Source organism: Gastrolobium bilobum, unplaced genomic scaffold (genome assembly GCF_033153095.1).
Source record: "Gastrolobium bilobum isolate Gb01-03AN ecotype WA unplaced genomic scaffold, APGP_CSIRO_Gbil_v1 utg6199, whole genome shotgun sequence".
Classification (NCBI taxonomy): Eukaryota; Viridiplantae; Streptophyta; class Magnoliopsida; order Fabales; family Fabaceae; genus Gastrolobium; species Gastrolobium bilobum.
In genome coordinates this window covers 218,298-244,305 of record NW_026896737.1, presented here as the reverse complement: position 1 = coordinate 244,305, position 26,008 = coordinate 218,298, and the positions used below count along the sequence as shown (strand labels likewise).

The 26,008-nt window shown below is 35.9% G+C and overlaps 1 protein-coding gene across 3 annotated transcripts; it reads right to left on the bottom strand.

The window, feature by feature from the left end:
• Window positions 1–20,542, bottom strand: LOC133301709 (actin-related protein 4-like). 3 transcript variants are annotated; one of them, XM_061501384.1, is made up of 20 exons: window positions 20,322–20,542; window positions 20,132–20,223; window positions 19,568–19,744; window positions 19,397–19,470; window positions 17,590–17,670; window positions 17,440–17,500; window positions 17,287–17,336; window positions 14,990–15,044; window positions 14,183–14,260; window positions 14,028–14,081; window positions 8,625–8,678; window positions 8,489–8,549; window positions 8,030–8,081; window positions 7,772–7,838; window positions 4,478–4,540; window positions 4,321–4,383; window positions 3,856–3,918; window positions 2,676–2,740; window positions 583–651; window positions 1–393 (listed from the first exon to the last, which is right to left on the bottom strand). In XM_061501384.1, the coding sequence occupies exons 1-20, from the start codon at window positions 20,332–20,334 to the stop codon at window positions 348–350; spliced, it is 1,338 nt and encodes a 445-aa protein (XP_061357368.1). In that variant the 5' UTR covers window positions 20,335–20,542; the 3' UTR covers window positions 1–347. The 3 variants fall into 3 exon arrangements, 2 of the variants coding, with proteins under 2 accessions (XP_061357368.1, XP_061357369.1); XM_061501385.1 differs by lacking the exons at window positions 1–393; window positions 583–651; window positions 2,676–2,740 and adding an exon at window positions 2,768–2,827; XR_009750236.1 differs by lacking the exons at window positions 1–393; window positions 583–651; window positions 2,676–2,740; ... (6 more) ...; window positions 8,625–8,678; window positions 14,028–14,081 and having other exon boundaries at window positions 17,287–17,314.
• Between the last annotated feature and the right edge of the window lie 5,466 nt (window positions 20,543–26,008).

The following is a 26,008-nucleotide window of genomic DNA, read 5'->3' as shown; positions in this document are numbered from 1 at the left end:
AAAACTAATTGTAAAATAAAATAAAATAAAATGTACTACTCAATATTTATCATCTAAATGGCGATTTTCATGCTGCCAGTTAAATTACACAGAAGGGAAACCCAATTAGATAAATAGGGCAATGTTACAGACTCCAAGCACACTTTACATCAATATAGATTACAGTTATAGCTGGGTTGTGGATGATCTTGAGGCCAATAATGAAGTTAGAATGAGATCTAAGGGATGGCCATTAATAAGAAAGAAAAATCCATTAGTAGGCAAGCACTACTTGAGTGATACTGGGAGGACTTTCTGAAGTCATCAAGACAACCAATGGCAGGAAAATAAACTTTTACAATAGAAACTCAAGGACACTTCCTTTGGATATATGAAGCTCCATGCTCTTCATACCTATCAGAAGTGCGTCAAAACAATTGAGTTAAAGGATATCCTTAATAGGAAAATTTGAAAGAACAATTATGCTTTTCTTATGATGAAAGGTGGCAAAAAATAAAAGGGCAAGAAATAGGATTTGTGAAATATATTTTAAAATTTATGCAATAGTATAACCGTAAGTATGGGTGAACAGTAGATAATTACTCGGATTTGGAGAACCACATTTGCTGGAAGGAGCCAAGAGAAGCCAATATACTACCCCCTATCCAAACACTGCACATAAAGTCACCATGAGTAAATTTCACCAAATATACATATGAAATTTTCATATAACCACATTCACATAAAGTCACTTTATATGCTGATATGCACAATTCGGAAGGCCTAGAATTAACCATATAAAACAAAGGGATTTACATTTCTCCTGCAACATGAGATAAAATTAAACAAAAGATAAAGTTATCTCCTACAACCTCAAAACTCTTTTTGGGATTTGAGAAAAAAAATGCTGGATATTTTAAGGGTGTGTTTGGTTGAAGGATTTTTGTAAAGAACCTTGAGATACACCACCTCAAAAGCTAGCTCAAAGGGTGGGAGTGCCCAAGGCCTTATAAACTCCACATTAGTTGCACATACAACCAATGTGGGACTATATATCTCAACACACCCCCTCACACAAGAGCCCATTGGGCTTGAAGAGTGGACAATGCAACAGGCCCAGCCTACCTGTGCTAAGAAACGCCACAAGAGAAAGTGGGGGGCGGCGAGGCTCTGATACCATGTAAAGAACCTTGGGATACACCACTCCAAAAGCTAGCTCAAAGGGTGGGAGTGCCCAAGGCCTTATAAACTTCACATTAGTTGCACATACAACTAATGTGGGACTATATATCTCAACAATTTTGTTGAGATTGATAGGCAAATGAGAAGTGGGAATATAAGGTAACCATGTTTGGTGAAGGAGGTTCCATACTTACCTACCTAAATCATTATCCTACCAAACCAATCTGCATATCTATTTGTGTCGATATAGCCGGCGAAAGTTTCCCTTTTCATATGTGGTATTGCTCAAAAGCTACCTATTTGCTCACATTGTTAGTTAACCAAAAGACGAGCGTACCCTCTGTTCTACTGTGGTGAGTTTCAATACATGTTTTCTTGTGGGTTTATTTGGGAAAGAAAGAAATCGCTTTGGAATGTGTCAGAGTGGTTTACTTGTTGCTAGTTTAAGCCTTTTTGGCTTTGATTCTTTCTTTCCTAATATCACGACCCAAACTTTAGTTGTGAGAAGTTCTTCCAAGAGAAAGCTAAGAGAAAGCTATTAAATTTGTAGTTATCAAAGGCCTTACTCATTCAATCCAGGCCTGCTTTTTTGTTTCCTTCTGTATACTTATAATCATAATGATAATGTAATATGGTTTAGCCAAAAATTATATTGAAAGTTAATGGGATTGTAAATCATCAGGTGAAATCTCGAGCAATGGAAATAGCAAAGTTGATTGAGAATGAAGATGGTGTTGCTGCTGCAGTTGATGCATTTCATCGCCATCTGCCTGATGAGCTACCACTGCCAACTCCATCTCCAGTGGAGGAGGACAACCCAAGTCCTTTGCAGTGGTTTTTTCTCCAACTTGCACAGTGGTGCTGTGTGCCTTGTGGTGGTGTAGTAGTTTTACATATCGGTAGGATGATAACCCCAAGTCCGTTGGCAACACACATGTTTTACATATGGACGTTGGCAAATGATAACCCTCTTTACAAAAGGGTAGGATGCCTAATTCAAGATTTTTTGAAAAACAAGGTTATTTTCGTAATAGCACATTTTTCCCCATCTATATTTTACCAAAAGCTAAACATAGATTTTACAAAAGTTACCTAATTTTTCTAGTAAAATTTTTCCCAACCAAACAACTATTTTTATATTTTCCTACCAAACTCACTTCCCAACCATTTCCCTACTAATCACATTTCCCTATGATTCATAAAAATTTCTCCTCAACCAAACGCTCCCTAATAAAATCCATGATACATAGAAGAAAGTAAAATTTTCAAAATACCCAATATTTTTTTCTTAAATCCCCAAACGATATCGTTTTGGGATTACCGGAGATAATTTTATCTCCTTTTGCAAAAGAAACATTATTTTCTAAAATGAAACAAATTTCTTGAATTTATGATAAACCATAGTAGTAAATCACGAGAAAATTAGCCAGAAGAGGCGGAAAATATAAATGGAAATGGTAATGGCATCATCAAAATTATAAATGAGTGCATTGACAGAGAGATAGATATCGCACCTAAACCTTCTTTCAGTAGCATTTCCACTGGCCAATACTTTTACTCTAGCAGCTTGAGGGGACTCCTGAATCAGAAATGAAATTGTATTCAATTTCTAAAACTAGAACTAACCTTTCCAGCTTTTTGAAAAACACAGACAATCCCATGCCACCTGATGATATAATTATAAAAGATCAAATGTATTGATATTTAATAATATTATAAACTAAAATCTGATTCCTGAGAGAAATTTTGATAAATGTTTTCAACTTAATTGTTTTCTCTTGAAAGTGTCAGAATGCAGAAGCTTTGGCTACAGCCTTATAATCCAGTTCAAGCATGATCTTACAGAACTACATTGTGCTTTACAATTATATCGTTAGTTTTCAATTAAAACACAATATATCACCTAGAAAACAGATTCAAAATGTTTTATAAAGCAAAGTTTCAAACACTTGATGACAAAGGAGCATTTCCAGTTAAACACTCACAAGCATTCAAATTCTCAAATTAAGATTTTTACCTTGTCACTGGTTACTTTTCTTTCTTAAGATAATTCAATACGAAAGTAGCATAAAAAGTCACGTACAATATCATCCCAAAAGTATGCAAAGGAAAATATACGTCAAATCGAAAGAGCTGTCCAATTCCTAGCAAGTTCGTCCAAGAAACACCCCACAGAAAACCATATGCCTACTTCTCTTCAAAATTATGTTTGGAAGTAACAAAAAGCAGCAAAAACTCCACAAACCCTACAGAGAAGCCAAATATATCTATCCTGATCTACAAAACCTGCCAAGACAAAATCCTATGGCTTAAAATTCTATAATTAAAATCTAGACAGACGCACTAAGTCCCTGCTGTGAAGTCTAACACTCTTAGTCCTACCAAAATTGGATAAAAAAAAGTGTCAGATTTGGGAAAACCCTGCGCTGCACAAAAGTTAAGAAACAAGTAAGGTCCCTGTACAGCTGTACTAACGGAAGCCAGCACAGCAAGAATGGACCAAGCTATTTTGATATTTAGTATGAGACACCAACTAAACCCACTTGAATGTTACCCCTTTGAAATCACATGTTAAAACAACATAAATAGAAAAATATTTAAGTGTAAACCAAGCTGTAAATGTAATTAAACTCAGCAACAACAAAATTGCCATTAAGTAGATGAATAGACAAGGGCTTATTTGTTAGACTAAACCTCTAGCAAGTCTTTCTCAAGGCGTTCCTTCAGTTGTTGCATTGAAGCTGTGCCACCAGCAAGCTGCATGTGATAAATGAAATCAATTTTTAATTGCCCACGTAATGTGTTGTGATAAGCGTCCATCATATTTTTCAATACAACAAAATGTAAAACATATCAAGCACATAACTTAGCCTATACATATGCTCAAAGTATACATAGATAATAAATATGTAAATCATATGGCTTCAGCAAATATCTTGCCAACAATTCTGCCCTCCTCTCAAAATAACTCAAAAATTCTCCATAAAAAAAAGGATGGCCCACTGCATGAGGCTCCTATGGCTTAGATATATGCAGCCTTACCCTGTATCCATATTTTTTTTCAATGTCCAACCTAAACTAAATTAAGCTCTACATAGGAACCGGCTAGAGTATATATACGTAGTAATCAAAAGAGAAGGCAACACTAAATTACATTACCAGTATGCTACTAAATAATTCTCTTCGAATGTCTACATCACACTTGTTAATGCTTTCTATAACCTGCAAGTATTCAAAGGAATAGTAAAACCATCAAGCACAGAAAGTCAAAACCCAACGATATCCTAAAAAATATAGTCACAGTAAATTAGACTACCATTTGAGGCAGGCCACGAACCGAAGGAGCAATTTCTGTGAAGTTCTCCATGCCAGGAATTGACTGTGATTTACATTCACACATAAGAAATTTAGTACACAGAAGAACAAAAGAACAGGAATATTGATTATAAAGTAATTCACAGAACCACAGAACAAAATAGAAGCACAACTAAAAAATGAACTAGCAAGATTGCTCATTGCAGCAAACACCCAGCCAATCTGCAAGATAATTTTGCCAGGGGCCAGGCTGGGAAAAGGGGAGAAAAAGAGTTCAAAAAATCTAAACTGTTTATTATAGTCTGAAGAAAAAAAGAAAAAAGAGAGGACAAAACAAAAAAGAAAACAACTCTTTAACTCATGCTTTCCATTGTTATCAGAATTGCATTTCATGCAATTGCATGCAGTTCGGAAATATGGAAATACAGAATCATGCGTTTACTCCAATGAATTACTACTGAATTAGCAGAATCGTAGTTCTGCTGCATATCGTGTGATCTTAACACAGCTGGGTGACATGCGAAAACATGTTGGGTCATGCACAACCCAATTTGAAGGTGCCAAACTTTCCTCTCCAATCATACCCAGTCAAAATATAAGGGAGAGAAAAAAGAAAAAAAATACACCCCTATTCTTCTCTACTGAAATGGCTCACCACCCTCTGCCTGTCCCCCCATTGCACATGCTTTGCTAGGTATGATGATAACTTAGATCAACCAAATCCAAACTGATAACAGCACATGATTCTGCCATATAATCCCTAAAATTTTGGATTGCCCCGTGTAGTTGAAGGCACCACAAGGCCCACGTTAGGAACTAAGGCAAAGCAAGGGAAAGGTCTGGCGCTTTTGGCTCTTTGAGAAGCACACTTCTCACGCCTTGACAGCGCTTTTTCCTCAATGCAGAGGCGCTCCACGTGCCTGACTAATGGGCAGTGGCTTGACATACCCCAGGCCATAAAAGTTGTCAGCTTTCACATAAATTACAACAGATAAGGCTCCTCTAAATGAGCAAGAAAGGGTGTATCTACCCCTAATTTAATTTAAAGTAGATCGTGATCTTAACCTACTAAAATTTAGAGGTGGATATACCCTTACTTGCACACTTTAGAGACAAATTCACTTTAGAGGAGCTTTTTCCTAATACAAAAATTAAAGGTGGTAAGAAATGTCAGCCACTGCCAAAACAAACAGTTACTTCTTTATTTTCAATTGTTCTTCTACTCTTTTTTGTATATGATTTGGCACTTTCTGTGACAACTTCAAACTTGATTCTATTATGTTTGCACCACCAACGAACACTTTCAATTCCTAGCGAATCCATTATCCAAGAATCACTGCTCTGGCAGTCTGGTTTATTTGCTTTGCTCCTGTGTTTGTTTAATATTTTCAATTGCATGCCACATGTTGCAGCTACATTTGTCTGCTTTATTTTTATTTTTTAGCGGAGTTGTTTTCTGTTTACTTGCAGCATGCTCTGTTTTTGTATCTTGACCTGCATTTGCTTACAAATGCTGTGTCATTGATAACACTTCAGTGGCTTTATTTTTATTTTTTTTGTTCTCTCTATTTATATTCTATATGCTTTCTCCTTCATGTCACAACCTGCATGTGTTTTCAACTGCTTTTTTTCTTGGTACAAAACAGCTTTTTTTATTTAAAGTAATAACATAAATTTATAATTTTATTTCACCAAAAAAATCTTGAATGATAAATTTTTTGTTACATTTTCCTTTTACTTTTACAGTACCAATAGCAACAACGAGTATTGTTGTAACTTGTAAGAGTGGATAAAAGAAATGTGGGGTAGCAAGAATTTAGGGAATGTTTGATTTCTATTTCTGAAAATAGTTTTTAAGATTTTAGATCAAAAAAATAAAGGGAAAAATATTTAAAGAACAGTTATTTTAGTTAAAATTACTGTTTCTTATTTAATATTTTAATTAAAAAGAAAAATCTCTCACTTTCTCCCACCATGATTTCTATTGTGTAACAGTTTCTCTTACCATAAAACACAATAATTTTGACTAAAATGACACAATTCTATGTATTTTAAAAGGACAAACACTAATCCAATAAGTCCCACAACAATAACTATTTTTAAGTTTTTAAAACGGGATTAGTATTTGTCCTTTTAAAGGACATAGAATTGTGTCATTTTAGTCAAAACTACTGTGTTTTATAGTGAAAGAAATGGAAATCATGATGGGGAAAGTGAAAGGTTTTTTTTAATTTAAATATTAAATAAATAATAATAATTTTAACTAAAATGACTGTCCTTTAAAAGAACAAATATTTTTCCCTTTTAAAACTAAAATTGACAAACTTAGACATGTTTTCATAAATTGTTTTGTGGTTTTATCATTTTTGCAATGGCAGTTTTGTAATTATGAAAATTCATTAATGGCACTTATGTAAATAAATTTAATTTCTTTCAATTTTAGATTTTTTTACGTTATGAAGATTTTTCATGACATTTTTATAAATAAAACCAACTTGTTTTTAACTTTAAATCCAACTATATTCAAATAATTTTTTTTGTTTTTGTGTTCTCAAAATAAATTTTTAGACTTTATACTACAAAACAGTTTTGAAGAACTTAAAAACAAAATCAAATTCTTAGGCTTTTATTGAATATGATTTTGTTTTTTTTTTTTTTAAATGTTTTGAATCTGAATTTTGAAAATAGAAACACAATAAAACTTGTTTAAATACAATTGGATTTAAAGTTACAAAGAAGTTTTACCAAAAAAAAAAAAAAAAGTTATAAAGAAGTTGTATTTATTTACAAAAATATCACTAATGAACTTCCATAATTATAGGGTTGCCACGAAACAATTTAAAATTGAAAAATTAGATTTATTTACAAAAATACCATTAATGTATTCTCAGAATTACAAAATTGCCACCACAAAAACAATAAAACCAAAAAACATTATTTGAGAAAATCCATAGGTTGTTCTCCATTTTTAGTTTTAAGAACTAAAAGCCAATTACTGCCTTGGGAGTCATTTTTAAAAAATACATTTTTCAAAGAATTTTTTTTATTTTTTTATTCTAAACACTAAAAAACTGTTTTTAGTTCTAGTTATTAGCGGCAAACTTCAGTGAGCCGTCCACCTTTTGGCACCTCTCACCTCAAGGTGTTGAAAGCCCTTTGCACGTTAAGGGCACCTTTCGCCTTTGAGTACCTTACCAGAAGTCTAGAATATTTCTAAGAACATGCATATCATAATCCTTCATATCAGATGGACAATAAGATAAATTATTAACGTTTTTGCACGCAGGCCACACACCTGAACCAGGTACGGATTGAAAAGTATGTCTGGAATCTTAAATCTGTCTGCTCCGATTTCAATGGTCCTGTGTTATAAAAAAAGTTAAGAAACAATACCAGACAATAAAAATATAAAATACGGATAAAGCAGAAGCAATAAATAAGCTATGATGTACATATGATAATGATAGCATATACTAGAACGTATTTTGAAGATGAAACATAATTTAATCCAAACTCCTCCCTATTTCTATAGGCAAGAATAATTTCAACTTACTGGCCATCAGGAAGCTCATATGGGGTCATTGGAATGTTTGAATATGCTTTCTCTGTCAAATAAAGGAAGAAAAATGGATGTCATATACAGAAACTGCTCGTACTCAATTCTATTAAAGCCAAGAAGGTAAAAGCATCTTCTGGAGCTACAAAAGTATAAAGAATTCACTGAAGACATGTATATCTTAATATCTTTATAATTAAATCACATCATTGAAAAATGTCACGTATGACCTGCGTGAAAGCAGATACCAAGTAAAGCAAATCACATTACAAGAGGCGTAACAGATCAAGTAATCTAATTCAAAGAGGTATACAAAGAGAAGAAAAGGAAGGAAAAAGAAACAGAGAATTCCACCATAAAAGCTAGGCACTTTATCCACAAATGCCTTCAAAAGAACACAAGCACAGGACCAACAAGATTCAAAACATTATACGAGATGAGAAAAGGTAGACAAACCATCATATGGAGTATCTGGAGCACGGCATACACATTCCTTGATGTCACTAGCAATCACCCTCTGTCACAAGAGAACAGTCATCAGATAAACAAAACACAACATCTAATGAGATATATTACATGATGACTAACAGACCTGGGAGTAGAGTTTGTAGCTTTCAGTTGTATTTGGAAAATCAAGATCTACAGTCTGTAGGATTCAGAAAAAAATTAAAAAAGATAATAAGAAACAATAATCATTTATGTATAGAATTGCAGTTACAACAAATATCATATTGAAAGGTAAAAGCAAGAATCTAAATTAAAGTTAATTTAATGCTACTAACAAAATGAAGACTGGGCAACTTTGCTCACTATAATTTTACCCAAAAGTTCAAAAAGTTCTTTTAACTTAATATTTGTCAAATAAAGTAATAACAGATAAGGGGTAGCGTATGTAACTGAAATAAATGAGTTAGATAAACTTGAAAGAAAAGGGTATTTGAAATATTATTGAATTGTGTAAATAATCTGTACAAAGAGGTCTCTATTTATAGAGAATGAAAAACCCTAATACTTGACCTAATGGGCTTGGCCCAATACAACAAATAATAATAATCAAATAACCAATATTTACAATACTCCCCCTCAAACTGAGGAATAGATATTTATCATTCCCAGCTTGCTAGTAAGTTCTTGAAATCTGTCTGAAGGAAGTCCCTTTGTTAATAGATCAGCCAATTGACGCCCAGTGGGAATGTATGGAGTGGTAATCAGCCCACTATCAAGTTTCTCTTTGATGAAATGACGGTCAACCTCAATATGTTTAGTCCGATCATGTTGAACTGGATTATGAGCTATACAAATAACGGACTTATTATCACATAGCAGCTTCATAGGTCCCTCATATTTTATTTTGAGATCATCAAGTACAATTTTCAGCCACAATAACTCAAATGCCTTAAGCCATAGCTCGAAATTCAGCTTCTGCACTTGATCTGGCGACCACATCTTGTTTCTTACTTCTCCATGTCACCAAGTTACCGCAAAGAAACATGCAATAACCAGTGGTAGAACGACGGTCAGTCACGGATCCAGCATAATCAGCATCAGTGTAAACTTCTAAAGAGAGATTGTCATCACGTCGGAATAACAAGCCTTTACCAGGAGTAGCTTTAAGATACTGAAGAATTCTCTCTACTGCCTGCATGTGTTTCTCCTTTGGATCGTGCATAAACTGACTGACAACACTAACAGCATAAGCTAGGTCTGGTCTAGTATGAGCCAGATATATCAATTTCCCAACTAGCCGTTGATATTGTCCTTTATCAACTGGAGGACTCTCCTCTTCATAGCCTATCTTGTGGTTCTGCTCAATAGGAGTATTAGAGGGTTTACACCCGAGCTTTCCTGTTTCTTTGAGAAGATCAAGAACATATTTCCTCTGGCTGATAAAAATTCCTTTCCTTGAATGAGCTACTTCTATCTTTAGGAAATATCTCAGTTTCCCAAGGTCTTTGACTTCAAACTCAGAGGCAAACCGTGTTTGCAGAATCTGTTTCTCCACAAAATCATCACCTGTGATAATAATATCATCAACATATACAAGGAGCACAGTAAGCTTCCCATTACGGGAGTGCTTGAAGAAAAGAGTGTGATCTCCTTGACTCTGTCTGTATCCTAAGGTCATCATAACCTTAGTAAACCTTCCAAACCAGGCACGAGGTGACTGCTTCAATCCATATAAGGCCTTTTTCAATCTACAAACTTTATTTTCTCCCTTCACAGAATCAAAACCAGGCGGGATTTCCATGTAGACTTCTTCCTCTAACTCACCATTGAGGAAAGCGTTTTTCACATCAAATTGATTTATATCCTAATTGTAATGGGCAACAAGGGATAACAAGACTCTCACCGTATTCATCTTTGCAACTGGAGCAAATGTTTCTTCATAATCAATGCCATAGGTTTGAGTGTAACCTTTGGCAACTAACCGAGCCTTGTATCTCTCAAGAGTTCCATCAGAATTATATTTCAGGGCATAAACCCATCTGCACCCTACTGATTTCTTTCCATTAGGTCTATCAATAACCTCCCATGTTTTATTTTTCTCCAACGCATTCATTTCCTCTTGCATGGCTTGAGCCCAATTCCCATCTTTCAAGGCTTCATGTACTGATTTTGGGATTGCAATAGAGTCTAGTGCTGAAACAAAACTTTTGTGCTGCACAGAAAGATTAGCAGAGGAAACAAAATGGGAGATAGGGTATTGAGTACAAGAGGGACAGGAAGAACAAGATTTCTTGGGACAAGATCTTTTTCCTTTTCTAATAGCAATGGGTAAATCATCAGAATCAGTAGTAATAGGTAAGTCATCAGAAGTATTAACATCATGATCAGAAATATGAGATTCAGGACTTACCAGTGGTTCAGACGATTGAGGTTGCTGCTGAGGCAATGTGGGTTGTTTCCTTCTTTGATATACCAACTCAGGTGTCATAATCTTCCGTATCTCTGGTGTACTTGATGTATCAGTCACAGGAGGATCACTCACAGGAGGATCAGACACAGGAGGAACATGAACAAGAGTAGGATACACTGACACAGGTAAAGGAGTAGATACTGAAGATTCAAACTCAAAGAAGGGAGGTGATGAGTTTTCTGGTGAAGGATTCTCCCCCTGAAGATGAGGAGCTTGGAAAAAGGACTCAGATTCTTGAAATGTAACATCCATAGAAACAAAAAACTTCCTACAACCAGGGTGATAAAACTTGTAGCCCTTCTTATCAGGAACATAACCAAGAAAAACACATTTAATAGCCCTAGGGTCCAACTTACTGCGATGATGTTTATGAACATGAACAAAAGTAACACATCCAAACACTCGTTGAGGAAGACTCATAGTTGGAATAGAAGGGAAAAAAGAAGTCATAGAGTAAATAGGACTTACATGGTCAAGTACCCGAGTGGGTAAACGGTTGATCAAGAATGCTGCAGTAAGAATAGCATCTCCCCAATAGTATTTGGGTATATGTGTCTGAAACATTAATACACGAGCCACTTCAAGAAGGTGACGATTTTTTCTTTCAGCAACCCCATTCTATTGGGGGGTGTCAACACAAGTAAGTTCATGAATCATACCGTTATTTCGTATAAATTGAGAAAAACTATGATTAACATATTCAGTACCATTATCTGTTTTTAGTCTCTTGATTTTTTTTAAATTTGGTCTCAACCATTTTATAAAATTGAAAGAACAGTTGTGATACCTCAGACTTTTCACGCATTAAGTAAACCCAAGTTACACTAGTGCAATCATCAATAAAAGAAACAAACCATCTATTTCCAGAAGCGTGAGGGACTTTAGAAGGACCCCAAACATCAGAATGAATAAGATCAAAGGGTGCAACACTCTTAGTAATACTAGAAGGAAAAGACACATGATGATGCTTAGCAAATTCACAAACATCACAATGAAAAGACTCAACAGGCTTAGACAAAAACAATGACGGAAATAAAGACTTGAGTAAACTAAATGGAGGATGTCCCAAACGCTTATGATGAAGCCAAATCAAAGAATCAGCAGTTGATTGACCATGAGACATCAAGATGTGATCTGTTACTTTAGTTGCGGGAGATTGTGACACCAGATAGTACAGCCCACCTTGCTCTTTAGCATTACCAATCGTCTTCCCCGTGGCGAGATCCTAAAAAACACAATGGGTAGGGAAGAAGGTTACAGTACAATTCAAATCTTTTGTAATTTTATGAATAGAAAGAAGATTTGTGGAGAGTTTAGGAACATGAAGAACATCTTTAAGATGTAAGGACTGTTGTAAGTTTATGTCACCAGAACCCGCAACTGATGTATGTGAGCCATCAGCTACGGCTATTGTATGAGTTCCAATGGTGGGATGATAAGAAGTAAAGGAGTCACCACAACAAGCCATATGATCAGTAGCACCAGAATCAACAACCCAAGAATGTTTAAAATCATTACATGAAGAAAGGAAAGAATAAGTTTTGGAGCTCATACCAGTCATAGTCAAAGCACTAGTATCAGATGGCTTACTCAGAGAATCAAGGATGATTGGGAGCCGTTCCAACTCATCTGGACGAAATGCAGGTTGGGTCTCATTAGGTGCAGAAGTTATTTTAGTAAAATGCGGTTGACCACGCATCCTAGCCATCTTTTCTAAGACAGTTTGCTTTCCATGGAAGCGAAAGCATAGATCCTTGATATGACCTGTTCTTTTACAATAAGAACACCATCGATCATCTCTCTTAGATCTAAAAGATGCACCATCAGAAAACTTTGTAAAGGAACTTCTTTGAGAAGAGGTCATACTGCACAAAAAATGGTCAAAGGATAACACCAAGAAGCCAAAAATCACAAAAAAAAATACCAAACGACATCCGATCTGAGAGGAGAGCACAGATCCAGAAAGAGGATGAGGAGAAGATCAGAAAACTTTTTGGCCGGAGCTGGAAAAAGTGGCCCACGCGCCTCCACGCGCCGGTGGAGGTGTCTGCGAGTGGGCCTCACTCGCCGGGAGTGTGGCGGCGCGTGAGAGCGCGTGCGGCGGCCGCCGGAGCTGAAATTTTTGCGGAGAGGTCGTCCGACGGTCGCGAACCTGTCTGTGGCCGGTCAGAGTTGAAAGGTCGCCGGAAAAGTGTCCAAAACGCGATGAACAGTAGCGGCCTTGTGTTGTTTTGGAAAGATCCGATCGTCAAACGATTATAACACGTCCGTAAGCTGATAAATCAGAGAAAAAGGATTTGAAAACTGGTCCTCTTGGTCCAAAATGTCCACCGGAAAATTGGCGGCTAATGGCGGCAAGAGGCTAAGAAAGAAGGTTTCTGTTTTAACGGAGGTAATTGCGGAAGCAGAGCCCTCAGGATCGAGAGCTCTGATACCAACTTGAAAGAAAAGGGTATTTAAAATATTATTGAATTGTGTAAATAATCTGTATAAAGAGGTCTCTATTTATAGAGAATGAAAAACCCTAATACTTGACCTAATGGGCTTGGCCCAATACAACAAATAATAATAATTAAATAACCAATATTTACAACAGATAACAACACTTCATTCTCTATCTTGGTTGTCCTTATCCATGTATAATATACCTAACCCCATTCTCTATTAAATAGCTTTAAAATGAATTTGCTTAACTTGCACAAACTTTCAGTAAAGATTCTACTACTAGTAGATCAAACAAGAGGTAAATTATTCGGTCCAAATCACATAGCAGCAGCGGACTGACACATGTAAATGTTACCAAATTTCATCCATTAATTCATCAAGATTCAAAAAAATTCAAGAGGAACAATGAGTTAAAAGAGATGAAAAAAATGAAGTACTGAAACCAACCACATGTCCTGGAGGCACAAACTGGACAATATATAAGGACTGGAAAGTGGAAACCCATATGGCCGAAGTTCAAAATTTAGGGAATGAATGAAAAAAAGATCGATGCCTCGTACATTGATGATTGCAAAAATATTGAAGATAAAAGCCATGTTACTCACGGGTCATTAAAATGAAAACAAAGTATACCTGAAACTCTCCGGGGCGTATTTCCTTTCTCCTAAATGAATACCGTGGTTTTATCTGTGACAACAAAAAAGGGAGAAATCTCAGGCAGATAAAATCACAGCAACATCACTTCAGATGAGCACCGAAAAATTTAATAGCTCATGTTTGTCACTCACCACGATACCCTTGCTTTCCAAGCTTTTCATCAAGCAGTCTGTAAGAAATTCTCCTCCAATCGGAGAGGTTGCGACAGCCTTGTGTTTTCAACATAGTAGAAGATATGAGCAGACAGAAAGACTTGAAGTATTAGCCAAATCTCAAATATAAATGCTAGGGTAAAATGGCATCTTAAATTATTAATTATATATATATATATATATATATATCAAGAAAACAGGTTGAAAAACATTATAAATATGCAGAGCATACATGAATGAAGAGACATTAGTTTGTAACTACTTGGGCATGCATTAGTGCCTCACATTCACAGATACAATTATGCATAGCCACTCTCTTCCAATTTTTAACTATTGGTTGTGCTTTTGTAAAACATAATGGCAAATGATCGAGTAGTGCTATGGACGATAGCCTATATACGTTTGTTCATATTTGACTACATAACCTAAAATCTATGTATCTTATATACTAAAAGACATAAGTAGTAATTACATTATTAGAAGACTATACAACCAGGTTATTTTTCCAGATTTACTTTCATCCATTTAATGTATATAATTCTCGTTGTTAATCAAATAATCCATTATATCATTTCAAATATTTCTACAGCCTGTTTCAACCTTTGAGCCTTAAAACCTTTCTACGATCAATCCAGTTTCAGAAAGAGTGGTGCATACAGAATTACGGATAAAGGCAGCTATAATAACATTAAAACCACATCCAAGAAATTGGAAAATAAACTCAGCATTGAAATTATAATCAAAATATGATTCAATTCAGTTACACAACAACAATTAAAAAATTACCTTTTGAAGAACATAACCGTCATGTACTGGTGCCACTGTAGTTGATCCTCCACCACTGAGTACAATGAAATAATAAAGAAAACCTCTCATCAGTAACATATCCAGCTTTATACTGTGGTATATTAAAAATAAAAACCATAGAACTAATACACTGAATTCTGAAAGTTATACTATTTCTCTCCCCCTTTTCAATTTTCTCAATTGAATTCTCATATTTTTATCAAGCAACTAGCTCTCCCAAAAGCTTAAGCTATCAGGTAAAGGCAGATAAATGGTTTTATATTTTATATTATATTTCTAACAAGCTTCCTCACATAAGAAGAGGGGGAGCATTGGAGCAATGGTAAGGTTGGTACTTGTGACTAGAAGGTCACGAGTTTGAGTCTAGAAAGCAATTTTTTTGCAAAAATGCAAGGGTAAGGTTGCGTACAAATAACCTTCACCCCTACCTTCACAAGTCGGGAAGCCTTGTGCACTAAGGCTTGCCCGCTTGCACAAGAGCCCATTGGGCTTGAAGAGTAAACAATACACAAACTCACCTACCTATGCTAAGAAATACCACAATATTTATTAGAAAAATGGGGGCAACAATGATCAAACTCTTAACCACTTGGTCACCGAGGCTCTAATACTATGTGAAGCAACCAGCTCTCCCAAAAGCTTAAGCTATTAGGTGAAGGCAGATAAATGATTTTGTATTTTATATTATATTTCTAACATGTTTAAAGTTGTTTAATTTGGTCCCCAACACCCCCCGGAAAAAAGAAAAAAAAACCGTGTTGAACTTAAAGAGGTTCAACTTTCATCACTATCAGCCTCCTACGTTGTCTATAATATGATGCTTAACTCATTACATATTTTGGAATATAACACTGCCAATTTCACTGATACGTCCAGAGAATAGTCACATCGCATAGTAAAAAACCAAAATGATGACATTAGAATAGTCAAGCAGGAAAAGGATAATCTTGAGTCATGTTGACATATACATATTAAAAAACTTCCAGACAGTTATTCTGTAACTGAAAGTATGCAAAATTTCTGTTCCAGTAGTACTGAAATTAAAATAATATTATCATGTGTCATTCTTGACTATTTATTGTGATTACATACATAAACTTGCCTTTATCCTGCTACTAAAGTAAAAGTCAAATTCTTTCTGTTAGGCCTCATACAACTACTACTTTGAGGACAGTGTAAGGGGCAGAAGAGGAATTCGGACTGTAAACGGTTGTATAAACCTTGACTACATGCCAAGGAGAGTGGGAAAATGAGGAAGTTGGTTAGGAGTAAGGATAAAAGGGGACTGAAGGATCTGGGAGAGGTAGGCAAGAATTGACTATGGTGGAGAGGATTTGGCCTATTGGGAGGGGTGGGATATTCTGTCGGTCAGCAGAATTTCCCTTGTTAATTTTGTTCTTTTGCATTTTCTTGGTGATTTCAGTTTCAGAAGAGGGCTACCTTTTCTTGTAAGGAGCTTGATCTCCATAGTTTCCACTCTAATTCCAATTTCCCATCACTCTCCTACTATATTTGGTAATATGGGCCATCTAAGGCATAATGAAACAAGACAACCAGAACTTAACTTTTCTATATATAATATCTTAAAAGTAGGGGTGTTCATCAACTAATTCAAACCGCGGTGACCGAACCGAAAAACCGATAACCGAAAAAACCGAAAATCGAAAAAAAAATCGCAAATTTTAATTGGATTGGATCAGATTTCGGATTGGTTGATGAAAACCGATCCAATATATTAATTCCCTTCTACCTACGTGGGTCTTCCCCCCAATTATAACCCAAAAACTTCTAAACCCAAGACCCATCAACTAAACCAAAGAAAAAACTTAGTCACATCTCATCAACAAAATTTCATCTATGAAAAGCTTTATATCTCATTGTCAAAAAAAAAAAAAACTATATTATCGTTTCCTAATGCTTTTGTATTTCAAAAAAAAAATTACAAAGCCAATATCTGCAAAAGATGTTATTTGCATAATAATTATGAAACAAATTTTAGGATTTTCAAAAAACCGAAAACCGATCCAATCCAAACTGAAAAAAATTGGATTGGATCGGATCGGATTTGAAAAAAAATTCAAACCGAATGGATGATTACATGATCAAACCGATGGGATTGGATCGGATGATTTTTGCTTCCAAAACCGATCCAGTCCAGACCGCGAACACCCCTACTTAAAAGGTTGGCAATTGATATACAGAAATGAAGAAAAAATCATCTGTCCATATTGATATTACCAAGGAATAAGAACAACAACAACTTCATGATCTCTCACCTATCAACAACTAATGACGTAGCACGCCCTGATGCAAAAGAAGTCAGAACCTGTTTGTCAAACAAAATGTATAAATTTTCAGTAGTTTTCCATTCACACTCGGTAACATATATTCGGTTAGAGATATAGGCCAGTGCAGAACTATTCACTTACAGCATTCTTAGCCAAAAACAATGCAGGTGCTTTGTACTTCTCAAACATAAGCTCCGCTGTCCTGCCAGAATCAAAACAAACTGAATTATACATATTGATGTCTTAAACTGAGCTCTATTAATTCTAGATAATAAATTATAACTAGGATACCTTTCCCTCTGTTGTTGAGTGTTAGAAGAAGGCTCTGCAAGGAGCATTGGATGCTCTTTAGGATCAATCAATAGGCACTCCCTACCAAAAAAAGAAAGTATCCAAGTTAAGAATAAGGGGGCGTTTGGTTGAGGAGAAATTTTTTGAATACTAGGGAAATGTAATTACTAGGGAAATGGTTGGAAAGTGAGTTTGGTAGGAAAGTTAAAAAAAAGTTGTTTGGTTGGTCAAAATTTTACCAGGGAAATTGAGTTAAATTTTGTGAGTCTTTGTTTGGTTGAAGGTGAAATAATGATGGGTAAATGTGTTGAAATACCAAAAATAACCCTTGATATTTTAGAGATGTAGACATGTGTACTTAGAAGAGGGCAATATGGTAACACTCTTCATTCACCTTTTTGCATTTTAGCTAGTTTTCTAGGAATACCACATACTAAATGGTAAAGTTCTACCATGATTTGCTTTTGATTTTGCACATACTTGTGAAGGATGGGGAAAAGAGAAGCATAGCTAAATTTTTTTAATCTTTCTACCAAACAAAACAATCATAGAATACCACTTCAAGATAGATGGGGAACCAAATAAAAAACTTCAACCAAACGCCCCCTAAAGCAATTCCTAAGGTTTATGAGACAAAATACTTAGGAAAAAATACATGGGAAAAATCATCAAAAACCAGAAAGAAAACAAATCATCATACAGCGAACACATTCCATTTAACCATGTTAGGAAAAGAACCACCACCACCAACAACAAGAAGCCTTATTCCACTAAGAAGGAAGAGAAGGGGGGGGGGGGGGGGGTGTCAGTTACATGGATCAAACAATACCATTGAGCTCTACCAAAAACCAAGTTTTAATAAATCCATTTAGTGTAAAAGCTCACTTTAATGGTTTCTTCTAAAGTTGTCTTTGGTTTTCTTCCACCCTCTTCATCGCACTATCTTCAATTTGATCCTGTTTTGTCACTGTAGCCTCTGTCGGCCTTCTCGCATGACCAAACCACCTTAAGCGAGTTTCTGTTATCTTCTCCTCAGCATGTGCTAAACCAACTTTCTCCAGTATATTTTGCTCTAGATCTTATCTTTCCTTTTCATGTCCACTCGTCCACCTAAACATTCTCATCTCTGCTATACTTATCTTTTGCAATAGTTGGCATTTTACAGCACATCATTCACAACCATATAGAGCATCACTAATCTTATTGCTATCCAGTAGAATTTTCCTATGCGTTTGATAGCAACCTTATGATAAAAAATTATGCTTTATGTATTTATCTGTTTCATTCTCTTAGTTTCATTCAAATGTGTTCATCCCCCCAATATCCCCATCGTTTTGTAAGACAGGTCCAAAATACCTAAAATTCAAAACTTGTGGTACGATGTGATACACAATATTCACCTCCAAAACATTGCTACTCAACACTTGCTAATTGTCCCCATCTCATGTTTTGTTGTCAATCCTTACTTAAAAGAGGAGGGTTGAGTTAGGCCCTCCACATCCAACGTAAAAATAAAACTTTGATGAATCATTATGGAATTCATCATCGATGTTTGGAATATTACTATCAAATATTAATTAGCCACCATACCTGAATTTCTAATGTATTTTTGTACTTTAGGTATAGGTAAACAGGTCAACTACTCTTGGGACCGTTGCATTTGAAAAGAATCATCAGGGGATTTTAATCAAAAAAGGAATCACAGGAGCTGCCTAAGAACATTAATGCCAACCACACATGCCATAAAATAAAACAAATATAAAAAGGAAAACAATAATCCTAAAACAACTAGATAATCAGTATTGACCTGAAGGCATGATCCCATATGCTGTCAACAATATCCCAGTCAGCAACAACTCCATCCTTAAACGGAGACAGCACCTGACAGCATGGAAGAAAAAGATAACTACGCCTGTTCATTTCAATCTGCAAAATATCAATCAAAGCCTAATGTACAAGACCATTACAAAAGGGTTACCTCCATATAGTCTCTGCGATATCCCAAGGACTGAGATCCTACATACAATTTCCTCTTTCCCTTGGCTTTGTCAGAATCAACATTTCTAAGATTGTTCCTCGATTCCCCAGCAGAGGTAGAGCTCTTTTCAGCATCATCTTCTTCATCAATATCCATTTGATCAATTGCTCCAACAACCTAAGTTCACATATGTCAAGACAACATCTAATCATTATATTACAATATTCATTAACAATGAGTAAACTATCCATAGATTTTCCAGATGTTATTCTAAGTTACTAACAAGCTATAAATTATACAGGCACCCAACTACACTATCAAGCAGTACTAGCTTATCACCACACAAAAATGCCAGTGCCCTCTTCAATTCAATTAACTGAGAGCATAACAATACTTTTTATTCTATCAACATAAAGCAAAAAATAAAAAACTGAGAACAACCTATAGAACAATAAATGGTAAAAAAAAAATCAGTAAAATAGGAAACAAAACAAAAATCCAATTTATTTAAAAAATAAGAATAAATTAAAAAAAGAAAAGAAAAAGTGTAGCCAACACACTTACAGAGGGAAACACAGCCTTAGGGGCATCTTCACCAGCATAACCAGCTTTGCATGTGTGTGAACCCAAGTCAAGTACTATTGCTGATACTTCATCTGTGAATTCAACCAATAGAACAACAAGAAGAAGAAAAAAAAGCATGAGAAGGAGAAGAAAGAGAAGAAGAAGAAAATTAACTAGTTTTCATACTCACCACCGCCATACATGGCTGTAACGATCCTACGAACTCCACAAGAGAATTAGGGTTTAGAAAGGGTTTACGAATTTTCTCTCTCTAGGATTTCAGGAGAGTGAAAGAGTGTGAGAAAATGAAGCTCCGACGACAAGGAGTTCCGCCACGGCAGTTACCGGCGAGGGTGGTCGGAGGAGGAAAGTTGAAAAGTTTCTCTCTCTACGAATTTTCTCTCTCTAGGATATATGTCACGGGCTCAAATAATTAGCATGAGCATTATTGTACCGGATTAAGAGGATATTTGGATTCTGTTATTTTAAAGTTAGAAACTATTTATAAGATAAAGTTAGAAAACAAAAAATCAAAAAAATAAATTAAAAGCGGTTTGAAAATTACATAAAAAATTTAACTTAAAAATTACTTAAAAGCACATATTTGAAGAAAATTATCTCTTTCTTTATCTTTATCACTTTTTATTTTGAAAAAAAGCACACAATTCAAGAAAGACAGATAAGAGCTTAAAAAAAAAACTCTTAGCTTTTAATTTTCAATTTTTTCTTTATTATAAAAAAACTTTTTGTTATAAGAACTTTCCCCAAGACCTGTTTGGTCTAGCTCACGCTTATATAAGTAGTTTTTAAAAAAAAAACAGGCACTAACGAAGGGAAAAGACCGTGGGCTCCATTTCTTGGATCAAATTTTCCGGTTAATGGTTGTTTAAGCTTCGGCATGTTCAAAGAATTTCCCTTCAAATTTTTATGTAATTAAAAAAAAAATCCCTATTTAGTTTTCTTTTTTTTTGGTGACAGAATCACTAATTAGTTGATTGAGTTTGACATTGTATAAGTTTTATTTATCTATTTTCATGATAGATTTTAATTTATTTATTTTTTGGTAATATAGATTTTAAAGTTTTTAATATCACTTTCACCGTAAAATTTATATTTTTATTTATTGTTTTAATATCGCTATCATATGATTTATATATTTAGGCTTTTTCTTTTCAACTAGTTAAACAATATTTAAAAAAGATAAAAATAGTGTTCCAACTTGACATGGATAATATTGTTGCTAAAATTCTCAAAATTTGTTCCAAAAAAAAATTCTTAAAATTATTATAAACAATATCTTGTAATATATATTTTTCAATCAATATAGGTAATATATTTCATTTTTCTTGTGACATTATTTGTGTCAAAGAAGATTTTGTCATTTTTTTTCTTGAAAACTACCTATGGCTATAGTATCTAAGTTTTATGGAATAATAAATTCATTCTTGTGGAACCAATGCCGGATATAAAGATTTTAGGAATTTGATGATAACAAACAAAGCATGTAAGGAAGGCTTCAAGTTGCAACAATAAAAAAAAACAGACAACTAACACTCATGAAATCCTTCAAGATTCAAGCTTCAAGAGAAGAATCTAAGTCCAAAAAATTTCAAGTAATATACTTTAGGACTTAGAATTAATTGTGAGGGTAATTGACTTATTGCATAAGTAAGCTCAAACATATTTATGTTAAAGTGCATGCATTAAATCATCAGTTGATTACACAAAGGATTTATAGCATCACGTATTTATAAAAACATGTTTTCAATATTCAATCAAGCAATTAAACATGTTTGAAAGTGTAACATCCCGCGAATTTAGGAAGTTCTATAATTTCTATTAGGAATGGGAGAGCATATCTGGAACTCGGATTATACACATAATTAGAGTAGAATTGATTCGAGTAGGGAAAGTATTTTAGTGCATGCATGTGGTTAGGAATAAGTAGGTATATTTTCTGAATTGGAATACTAGTTAAAAGTATAGGATTAATTTTATTACAACGTGTAAACATTTTAGTTAATAATAAAAGGCACATGAAACAATAAATAGGGGGTTAGTACATGTGGTGAGTGATCCTTTAGGAAGCTTATCCTTTGGACCTTTGGAGCCTTAAGGGTTACGGCCCAAGAGCCTTGAGAAGGGCTTAAGTTCAGCCATAATCTATAACTAACCCTCACATATTATCTTAAATAAATCTACAAGGTTACCATGCATTGGTTGAGTAATAACACATGGCAAAACCTCATCCACTCTTGTGATCCCTTGTTATGCGCATAGGTTGGTATGAAAATTCTGATTGCTTGTAACCCTATACAACCTCATGTCAGCCTTGTTAAGTATGTATCCAACGAATGAATAGTAGTCAACCTGCATGTAATTCTATTGGTTGGATATCACACCTCTCCTTATCCTCTCTTTCACATGGTGCGTGTAAGAACCCGCACCGTTAATTAAGGTATTTAATTAATAAATTACGAGAAAATGGGAAATGATTCCATAATTGACCCTAATAATTATTTATGAGGCTTAATAATCGCAATAAGTGATTAAGAATGCTGAAAGTCGCTTTTTGGAAGAAAAGTGCAGGTACCGGTTCTGCTAGTCGGTATAAATGCGTACCGAAAAAGTATCCCGGAAAATTAATGTAGGTGCTTGATAATTACTAGAATAATATGTAGGATTTGTAAAACGAGTTTCAAGTCCAGATAATGAGAACTGGTGCTGGAAACCGATACTGGCTTGGAAAAGCGCGTACCGGAAAAGTGCTCAGAAAATTATAAGAAAAATATGATAAATCTTAGAAAATTATGTAGTTTCATAATCCGAAGTTTGGGATTAAAATGCTAAGCGTAGCAATTAAAGTTAATATTGTGTGTTAATCTTTAAGTGGGCTATATAAGCCTTAGTGGGCACTAAACCCTAGGCCATATTACATTCTCTACGTGAGTTTGGAGCTGGTGGCTGCTGCCTTGGCCTTCTCCACCTTTGTGTAACCTCTCTTGTAGCCTTTCTTCCCCTTTTCTTCACTAAAACACCTTGGGTGAGTGGGAATCATCCTTGTGAGTGAAAGGTGAGCACCTTTTTCTGAGTTGTGGTGGTTGTGGGAGCTGAGGTGTTTTCTGGTTTGGTGGCATTCTTGTTGAGGAGTGTTGTGCTTGGCTTGTGAGGCTTCAAGGAGCTTCCTTTGTGAAGAAAGATTCTTGCTTGGGTGGTATTTTCGTACACCCTTGAAGTCAGCACCTTGGGAGCTGATTGTGAGCTCCAAGAGCACCTCCAACCTCTGTTTTGAGCTTTGGTAAGCCTTGTCACCTTTTGTATTGAGTCTTTGAACTTAAAAATGAAAGCTTGATGCATGTTAAGGCTTAAAGATGATAACTTGTTGTTGAGTAATGTTGAACACACCTAGAAATGCATGTTTAGGTGCTGTAAATCGTTAAAAACCCAACCTTGGAAGGATATCTTCACGAAATGCATTTTCTGCATTCTGTCGTGAAATATCTGGATATCTGCCCGATGAATATCCGGATATGTGATATCCGGATATGGGTTTTGAGTATCCGGATAATAGATATCCGGATATGGGATTCAGGATATCCGGATATGTCCAGTGAGATATCCGGATATTGCGTATCCGAATATGGTCCCGAGGAATATCCGGATATTCTGGGATTTCGAAGAACAGTAGCTGTGCTGTGAGGACAGTAGGCTATTGGGGGTTTGTGGACCCTAGATTGATGAAGTTGAACTTCTGTTTTAATTAAATTAAGTCAGAATCAAGTGATTAAGGACTTATGGCTTGGTATGGAGCCTTAAGACGTAAAACGTAAGGAGAGGCGTTGTCTTTAAGTTATATGCTTGTGTTGCATTATTATTGATATAGTATTGGTCCATAACATATTGTGAATCTGCTGTGTTTGGACTTTGAGCTGTGGACTCTTGGCTTTTGGAGTTAGCTTGCAAGGTAAGCTTTCGTGTCCTCGGTTTAGCCATGTTGTGGTTCCACCATGTCCCATGGGGGTATGGTTTATGCATGCTGTGTACATGCTTTTGGATATTTGATATGTTGATTGAACTTTACATGTAATGGCTTTTAATATGCATGTGTTGTTTCATCTTGACGGGAAGCCTGAGTATGTAGCGCCATACAAGATGGTGTACCGGGGTGAATGCAAGTGGTACTTGCACGGTGTGTAGGTGATAGACGTAAACCTGCACTGTCTCTGGCCAGTAGATTAGTATTGACACACATGGCATGATTATCTGCTGCATTGCATTGTTTTTGAAATAATAAATGATAAACTGCTTTTGAACTTATATTGCACATGTAAGTGAGCTTGGGGTGGAAGATCCTTGAGGACTCACTGACTTACTGAGATTTCTAGATTAGAGATCTTACCCCACGTTTGGGGAATGCTTATTTCAGGATCAGGTAGTATGGGTACTGATGCCTCAGGCGGCGGGAGGCCGGAGCTTAGCTGATTTTGTTGTTTCTGCTTATTTGTTAGCATGACTGGATTTGGATTCTGTTTATGTTTTCCGCTATTTATGACATAATGTTGTCGAGACTGATGTTGGGCATGTTGCCTTATTTGAGTGAGCATGGGGATTGTCCATAACACATTTTCCTTTAGTACTTGTAGTTTGGAGTTGTATAAACTGTTAGATGGTCCGGTCTACATTGTTGTAGTTCCGTGACTAGAGCCACAATTATATTATCTATGTTATGAGGTATTTCAGTTAGCTGTTTTATTGCAATTACATACAGGCGATGTTTTATTAATTGATTATTAAGCAAGTTGGTAAAGTTAATGGCATCATAATTGAAAAGAAAAAGTAATTCCGCATTTTAATTAAGCGCAACTTAATACGATATTATGATAACATTACCGGATATATACGGGGTGTTACATTTATGGTATCAGAGCAATGGTTCGAGGGAAAAGCCTGTATGTATTGCAATTGCTAGGTTGTTTGGTTGTGTCTGTCTTTGTGTTTACTCCGTCGAATTTTATTATGATGATGTATATGTGATCACATTGCGTGGGCCTGATCAACTCATAATTTGTGTAACTTGTGCAGAGTCATGGTAAGGTCCGGGAGAACACGAGAGACTTCTGAGGATCAATCTGATCCTATCCTGACTGCATTGGCTGAGATGCAGGCGGCTAGGTTAGCCGATCAGGAGGCCGCTAGAGTGACCAACGCGACAATGATGGAAGCTGTTCGCGAGGCGAACCGGATAGCCGCAGCTGAGGTTCGTGAAGCGAACCGGAGGACCACTGAGGAAGTCCTCGAGGCGAACATGATGGCAAACATGACGATGATGAGAGTCATGTTGGAGGAGATGAGGGTTGGTCCTGCTGTAGGCCAGGCTCCACCACCACCGCCTCCACCTAGTGTTCAGGAGGAGAGCCATAGTCACATCGACAGTGCTACTCATGCCGCTGAGAAAGGGGAGCCCCTTGTGGGGATTACTGAGGATCGTGATGTGATCGATCGCCGGCTGAATTCTTTCAGGAAGCATAAGCCACCTGTGTTTGAGGGGTCTCTGGATCCTATTGCTGCTGCTAGATGGCTAGAGTCGTTGGACAAGATCTTTCGGGTTATGCAGTGTACAGACCCACAGAAGCTGATGTTCTCGACCTACATGCTGGAGGGCGATGCCCATGAGTGGTGGACGCACACCTCTCGTGCTTTTGAGAGGCAGGGCCGTGTCATGACGTGGCCATTCTTTGAGGAGTGCTTTCCGGGCCGATACTTTCCCTATGATGCGCAGGAGAGGAAGCAGGGAGAGTTTGATCGTTTGGTACATGGCTCGATGTCTGGTGATGAGTACCTGGCTAAGTTTAATGAGCTAGTGAAGTTTGCACACTT

Coding starts and splice junctions, on each gene's coding strand:
- LOC133301709 (XM_061501384.1), bottom strand. Junction 4,384..4,477: donor TTCGTGGCCTGCCTCAAATG/GTAGTCTAATTT, acceptor GAATACTTGCAG/GTTATAGAAAGCATTAACAA. Junction 394..582: donor ATGTGGTTCTCCAAATCCGA/GTAATTATCTAC, acceptor CACTTCTGATAG/GTATGAAGAGCATGGAGCTT.